This window comes from Megalobrama amblycephala, linkage group LG2 (assembly GCF_018812025.1).
Source record: "Megalobrama amblycephala isolate DHTTF-2021 linkage group LG2, ASM1881202v1, whole genome shotgun sequence".
In the NCBI taxonomy this organism is placed as follows: Eukaryota; Metazoa; Chordata; class Actinopteri; order Cypriniformes; family Xenocyprididae; genus Megalobrama; species Megalobrama amblycephala.
Window position 1 is genome coordinate 32,389,662 of NC_063045.1, and position 8,012 is coordinate 32,397,673.

At 35.4% G+C, this 8,012-nt stretch overlaps 1 protein-coding gene across 1 annotated transcript; it reads left to right on the top strand.

The window, feature by feature from the left end:
* Positions 1–1,029: 1,029 nt before the first annotated feature.
* Positions 1,030–8,012, top strand: LOC125255480 (thymic stromal cotransporter homolog). Its single transcript, XM_048170774.1, has 4 exons — positions 1,030–2,310; positions 3,620–3,703; positions 6,617–6,773; positions 6,881–8,012. The coding sequence occupies exons 1-4, from the start codon at positions 1,326–1,328 to the stop codon at positions 6,936–6,938; spliced, it is 1,284 nt and encodes a 427-aa protein (XP_048026731.1). The 5' UTR covers positions 1,030–1,325; the 3' UTR covers positions 6,939–8,012.

Genomic DNA, 8,012 nt, shown 5'->3' on the forward strand with positions numbered 1-8,012 from the left:
TTTGGCGCTCTGAACCACTGATTCAAAACAAATTATTCTTAAAGCTTTGAAGATTCATGAAGCATCGTTTTGAAATCGCCCATCACTAGATATTGTTGAATGAAGTATTTTGTTATTTTTGGTGCACAAAAAGTATTCTTGTCGCTTTATAATATTAAGGTTAAACCACTGTAGTCACATGAACTGTTATATGTTTTTAATAGCTGTCTGGGCAGTGAAAAAGGGAGTGTTGTTGCTGGTGATGCAGGCCTCACTGAGCCATTGAGTTTTATCAAAAATATCTCAATTTGTGTTCCAAGGAGGAACAAAGGTCTTACGGGTGTGGAACGACATGAGGGTGAGTAATTAATGACAGAATTTTCATTTTTGGGTGAACTAACCCTTTAAGATATTTCATAAATGATCATCATCATCATCAGATGACATTTATTTATGATGGAAGTTACAATAAAAGTGCATTGGAGATTTGTTCAACAAATGTAAAAATAAATAAATAAATAAATAAATATGGAATTATGATAACATTATTTCACAAAGGGAGTGATTCAGAATTTTCAGTTATGGCTGAACAATCACACCACATGATATTTTCATAATTTAAATCTGCTCTATATACCTAAAAAGCAATAGCTACTGGTGGGTTTTTAAAATAAAACATTTCAATTTGTTCCTCACACAAAACTACATGACTTCAGAAGTCATGCACTTTAACACACAAGTGTCATGGACTATTATAGAGATTTTATTGCCTTTTGTCCAACTTAAAGCTTCACTTTGTGAAAAAAAAAAAAAGCAGCACCAACATTCAAAATAATAGCCTTGCAATAGTATTAAATTCCATTAAAAAAGAAACAACATGAGAGCGAGTAGATTATGACAATTGATTATTATTATTGTTATTATTATTAGGGAGACTATCTCTTTAAGACAAAATTCCTCGTGACATGAAATGAGATCACTAACTAGTACTCCTCTACGTGAGATCTTGTTTGACTGGTTCACACAAACCAAGCAGATATTGCATCATTTGGGGATGCAATAGCCAGTTATTATTTTTTAAGAAACATATTTGCATTAGAATAAAACGCATCTCCTTTTTTTAGGAAGTAAATATAGGCCTAAGTAACTTTATGTTAAACAAATCTTTATATCCTCATTATTTAGAAGTAAATGTGTTTGCGTGTGGTTGAAACGTGACTAACCACTGAAAGTATTCAGTGTGCAACTTCCCCATAGCAGAATGACGCGATGAACTTCTCCCAGAGAGACTGAGCTCTTACAGTGTATCGACTCTGATCAAATAAGTTTTTGTTTCTATTATTTTCATGAACTTCATGATGTCCTTTCGTAAATACATCGCGCCTCTAGTTTTCTGTGCCCAAGTGGCCAGCTCGTTTTTTGACACCGCTCTCCAAATGGTCGTTAAAGAACGATGCGCAAACGCCACCGACCAGGACAGCGAGCAGAAAGCTATAACCAACTTCAACATGACCTTCAATATGTTGCTTAAGTTTATGCCAATCGTGCCTGCGATCCTCTTGGCAAAGGTTGGAGACAAAGGTTACAGGAAAGTGCCAATAGTTGTTCCTTTGGTTGGTTACTTTCTGTCCAGAGCTTTGCTCTTGTTGGATATTGTACTGGAATGGCCTCTCCAGGTGTTGTACGCAGTCCCGGTGATCCATGGACTGTGTGGCGGGTTCGCATCATACTGGGCAGGTGTAATGGCGCTGGTGTCGGTGTGCTCAGGTGAGGAAGAGCGGTCCGTGCGCATCATGAGGACGGAGCTGGTGTATGGAATTGCCGGTTTCGTTGGCAGTTTGGCTTCTGGTCATTTATTTAACCTCTACACTGTAGGTTTCAAACAAGGAGGCATTTTATCTAGTTTGAGTGTGCTACTGTATTTCATCTGCCTGCTCTATGCGGCATTTATCCTGCGGTTCGATCATGCCTCAGCGCTTGGAGAAAGGCAGGAGCGACGGGAAAGTTTTGGGATCATAAACCAGGAAGCCCGTGATAAAATAAACATCGCCTTGCTCTTCGTCAGTGGAATTTTGTACGATATAGCAGTAGCGGGAGGGATGGAGATGTTGGCCGCTTATGTGCTCAAAGACCCGCTGAACTGGGGCGCAACTGAGGTGGGTTATGGAAACGCGGCTGGATTCGTTCTCTTCATCACCAGTTTTTTGGGTGTAAAGATGTTCACAAGATGTTCTGTTAAAGATGAAAGCATGATCATGGTCGGGATGGTGTCTTTTGCAGTTGGGATTTATTTCATGGCATTTGTGACCACAACTCCAATGTACTTTTTGGGTAAGTTATAAATTATAGTCATTATCCAAAAAAGTTATTTAGCTACAATGAGAATGATGCTAGGCCTACTTGAGCTTCACAGGAATATATATATATATATATATATATATATATATATATATATATATATATATATATATATATATATATATATTTTTTTTTTTATATCAAATATCAAAGTCAAATAGCTATTATTAAAAATGACAATTACGCCTATTAGGCTATCCAACAGGTTGTGTTGGGTTTCATCAATAAAAGCAAACAAGCAATCATTAAGAGTCATATAAGGTAAAATATCTGGTAACAGTGCACATGCTCAGGTCTCCATAAAGCATGTAATTGGCCTGAGTATAAAGTATAAAGGCTTTACGTGAAATATATAAGCATTATAAAACATAAAATGTAATCAGTAGGCTAATAAATATTTTAAATATGATTTTACATGAATCAAAGTTTCAGGACATTTCTAACTATATTTACTAAAGGTCTTTTGAGTGTGACTTAATAATATTGTGTAAATGTTGCTGTGCCACTTTATATTAGGTATCTTTATACTACACTTAAACTATAAAATGAAGCATTTGGTACAATATAGCTATTGTCTACATACGTGTTGTTTTGCCATATTCACATTTGCTGCTATCAAGGTTAGGATATACAGGTAGGTGAAGGTTTAGTGTTGGGTTATGGTCAACATATGTAATTGCATGTAAATACTTTAAATGTATGTGCAATGTAACAACGTGTACACAATAAGTATAGTATCTATCTATCAATTTTTTGTTCCACTTTATTTTGATGGTCCCTTTAACACATTCTGTTGACTATAAGTAAAGTTGCACCTACATGTCTACTAACTCTCACTTGAGTGTAAGTAGAGTATTAGTAGACTGGTTGGGTTAGGGTTAGAATAAGTTGACATGTAGTTGCAAAGTTACTTATAGTCAGTAGAATGTCTGTTGAGGAGCATCACAATAAAGAGTTAGAAGATATTAAGCAGACAGTCTACTAATACTCTAATGAGAGTTAATAGGCATGCAGTTGCAAAGTTACTTATACAGAATGTTCAAAAGGGACCATCAAATACATAGTTAGAGATATCTAATATAAACTGGGTCCAATTAGGTAAAGTAGAGTACTATAAAAGCAAACTGGCATTAACATGGTCAGAGTACACCACAAACGCACATTTAAATGTAAATGTAATAATTGTAAAAAGTTGCTAAAACCAGGAATTCTCTATAAATAACTTTATTACTGTGACTTGGTATTCTCCTCTGATCTGAGGTTTTGTTTTTGTCTTCTTTAGCCCGCTCTGTCACTCTGTTTGCTCTGATTCCAATGCCCACCATTCGCTCACTGCTCTCCAAACAGGTCAAGGGAACCTCATATGGTAGGTCTCAGTTCTTTATTCTGTCAGTACCCTAAATGGGTGGTCTCCATAAGGTGCTGTCAAAGACAGACTTTATGGAAAACTAAACTTTCCTCAAAAGTAAATTCAGACTTCAATAGACCCACATTTCAAAAGTTTTTTTCATGTAGCTGTGCTATGAAGCCTATCTGGTGTATGTGTTCAGAAAATGAAGTGAAAACAGCAAAAAAAAAAAAAAAAACAGAAGTGAAACTATGTGTCACCGTATTCACAGGTGGAGGCCGCAAGAATATTTATAATTCTTTCATGTAGTAACAAGAAGTAGCTTTAGAGGCAAGCTTAAAATTATTATTTCTGACCTGGTTGTTATCTGGTGGCTGTTGAGAGGTTCAGTGTTTACCAACCCCCCATGTTCTGTCCGACCCAGTTGGTGTTAGTATTGTAATTGATGAAGAGAAGATATAACTGCACACTCTCTTGAGCACATTTTACTACATTTTATATATTTTGGCAAAACAAGTAGCCTTTGTCAAGGTATGATTTTCTTACAAAATGGAGAACAGATGATAATCATACACAGGTGAGAATAATGACATCCAAATTATCATCCAATAATCAACTAATTAACAATTACAAACTCTAATATAAGTCTACATAAAAAAGAATGATAGATACAACACAAACAATTAAAGGTGCCCTAGAATCAAAAATTGAATTTACCTTGGCATAGTTAAATAACAAGTGTTCGGTACATGGAAAAGACATACAGTGAGTCTCAAACACCATTGTTTCCTCCTTCTTGTGTACATCTCATTTGTTTAAAAGACCTCTGAAGAACAGGCGAATCTCAACATAACACAGACTGTTACGTAACAGTTGGGATCATTAATATGTACGACCCCAATATTTGCATATGCCAGCCCATGTTCAAAGCATTAGACAAGGCAGTATTAACGTCTGGATCTGTGCACAGCTGAATCATCAGACTAGGTAAGCAAGTAAGAACAATAGCGAAAAATGGCAGATGGAGCGATAATAACTGACATGATCCATGATTACATGATATTTTTAGTGATATTTGTAAATTGTCTTTATAAATGTTTCGTTAGCATGTTGCTAATGTACTGTTAAATGTGGTTAAAGTTATCATCGTTTCTTACTGTATTCACGGAGACAAGAGAGCGGTCGCTATTTTCATTTTTAAACACTTGCATTCTGTATAATTCATAAACACAACTTCATTCTTTATAAATCTCTCCAACAGTGTTTAATGTTAGCTTTAGCCACGGAGCACTATCAAACTCATTCAAAATCAAATGTAAACATCCAAATAAATACTATACTCACATGATCCGACGCATACATGCAGTATGCATGACGAACATCTTGTAAAGATCAATTTGAGGGTTATATTAGATGTGTGAACTTTGTTTATGCACTGTATTATAGTCGAGAGCTTGGGGGGCAGGGAGTGTGTGATTTAAAGGGGCCGCAGCCTGAATCAGTGCATAGTTAATGATGCCCCAAAATAGGCAGTTAAAAAAATTAATAAAAAAAATCTATGGGGTATTTTGAGCTGAAACTTCACAGACACATTCAGGGGACACCTTAGACTTATATTACATTTTGTAAAAACTGGTTCTAGGGCACCTTTAAAAGATTAGTTCAATTTCAAATGAAAATTACCCCAAGCTTTACTCACCCTCAAGCCATCCTAGGTGTATATAACTTTCTTCTTTCTGATAAACACAATCTGAGATATATTAATAAATATCCTGACACATCCAAGCTGTATAATGGTAGTGAACGAGGATCAACAAGTATGAGCTGATCCTCAGTGATGCGTTTGTGAAAAAAAAAAAAAGATATTTTACTTCATAATTTGTTAAATATGGATATATTTTTTTACACAAACGCATCATTTCACTTTAGAAGGCCTTTATTAACCCCCCAGATCCGTGTGGAGTATGTTTATGATGGATAGATGTGGATGGAGGCACTTTCTTCAGCTCATACTCGTTGATCCTGCTCACTGCCATTATAAAGCTTGGATGCATCAGGATATTTATTAATATTTCTCCGATTGTGTTCATCAGAAAGAAGAAAGTCATATACACCTGGCTTGAGGGTGAGTAAAGCTTAGGGTAATTATTATTTGAAAGTGAACTAATCCTCGCTGCTCTACAAATTATTGTCATTGATCCCAGTTGTAAAAACAGTTGATGGTTTGAGGTGAATTGATAGGCTGGCTGAGGTGACAAGGAGTTCTGTTTTTGACAGGTTGAGCTAGAGTTTGATATATCAGTAGAGTAGGGGGCCAAGCACCGAAACCTCAGGCACTTCAGCGGTAAGTTGATGGGATAATGATGATTCACTCAAAGCACTTGAAACACCACAGGCTGGCGGCACCTGCTGGTAAAAGGTATGGTGTAAATGCAATGAAAACTCCTAAACATGTATAATGACACCTTTTACAAACCAAATGCAAAATGTTTTGCAACCAAGGTTCGAAACGGTGCGATGTAACGAAGCCTCATTTAATCATGTTACTTGGTGAGTTTGATACTTTTTACCACTGGTTTGGGGGAAAAAAATGTTACTCTCAATGATACAATACAGTTAGTTGCTAAAGATTAACTATGTTCTCATCATACTGTTCAAATCTCATCAGCTAACTATATCGGAGAGCCTCAGGGTTCAGTGCTTGGCCCCCTACTCTTCTGATATATCATAACCACAGACCGCACCAGCCAACCCCCTGTTGGCACAGAACCTGTGAAACTGATATGTAGAAGAGATTAAAAATAAAGGCATAGTTGGGGTGGTGATGGGTTGGCAAGCTGAACAAGCTCCTCTCAAACTTCGGTTTGGATCTCCACAACTTAGTGAAACGTCATTTGTAATTTTCATGAAGAGTTACTTTTCCTCCCACAGGCATTACCTTTGTCATGCTCCAGTTGTCCTTCAAACTTGCAAGCTTGGTCACCACACCCATCTACACTAAGATCTATCAAGTCACACTTGACACCTTCCCAGGGTTTGTCTTCATACTATCAAGCATCTTCACTGTTCTTTCTATGATACCCATTAGGTAAGCTGTGATTTTTTTGTCACCCTCTGATAATATTTCATTCATCATTGAATTCTGAGAACAGTTCAGAGAATAGTAAACATTTTTATTGTTTTTTCTATGCAAAGTATTGTAGGATGTCGCTCTGCAAGACAAAATGGATATGAGAGCATTCAAGGGAACTGACAGCATTCAGCCCCATCAAAGAAGACACTAAGTATCTCTCAGAAATGGACCAGTTATCAAAATATGTATCTTTGCACAATAAATGATTTGTAGGTTTACACTGATGTTACAACAGAAAATATCTGCTTTTATATCATTCAGTTGACTAGAAGTCAGTTTGAATAGATAATGTAATAGATAATATTATCTGCTGGAATAGATAATGTTAATTCCTGTTGCACTGTGGTTATACTTTCTGGTAATGCAATCTGTGTAGCATCATATTTGCCATGTTTTTTAGTCTACGTATAAAACAACATAATGAACAGAACACATGATTATTATATGTTGACAATTTTTGGATATTTCGGAAACACTTAAGTTTCCATTTGTTAACATTAGTTACCTACATTATTTAACATGAACTCACATTTAAAGTTTATTCATTTTAATTAACATTTACTAGTATATTACTAAAATCAAAAGTTCTGTCTGTAAATATTTAATGGACCTGATCTAACACGAACTAACAATGAACAGCTTTATTTCTATTAACCAACATTAACAAAGATTAATAAATACAAATACACATACTGTTGTTTGTCCTAGTGGAATAACATAGCGAACATACATTTCAGTTAAGAACTGCTTCCTCTTTACAAAGTTTTAGGCATAAAAACATATTATCAATAGCTTTCAAACAGGTATTTGTATTGTTTTGTGTGGGGTTTTTTTCTGTATTGTTTTCTATTGTCTTAGATTTTCGTTGTATTATACAGCACTTTGGGTCAACAATGAGTTGTGTTGAAAGAAAGAAAGAAAGAAAGAAAGAAAGAAAGAAAGAAAGAAAGAAAGAAAGAAAGAAAGAAAGAAAGAAAGAAAGAAAGAAAGAAAGAAAGAAAGAAAGAAAGAAAGAAAGAAAGAAAGAAAGAAAGAAAGAAAGAAAGAAAGAGAAAGACTCATTCATTGTTAGTTATTGAATTAACTAATGGGACCCTATTGTAAATTCTTACCAACATTTCTGTACTTCATTGCCTATTTGACTTCTTTTTTAGATTTTTATTGAACAGTTTTGCAATAAATAATTGTTATGTA

Excerpts from the sequence above, each read along its gene's own strand:
- LOC125255480 (XM_048170774.1), top strand. The coding sequence starts at position 1,326 with ATGAACTTCATGATGTCCTTTCGTAAATACATCGCGCCTCTAGTTTTC. Across the intron at positions 2,311-3,619 it reads AACTCCAATGTACTTTTTGG|CCCGCTCTGTCACTCTGTTT; the intron begins GTAAGTTATAAA and ends TGTCTTCTTTAG. Across the intron at positions 3,704-6,616 it reads GGTCAAGGGAACCTCATATG|GCATTACCTTTGTCATGCTC; the intron begins GTAGGTCTCAGT and ends TTCCTCCCACAG.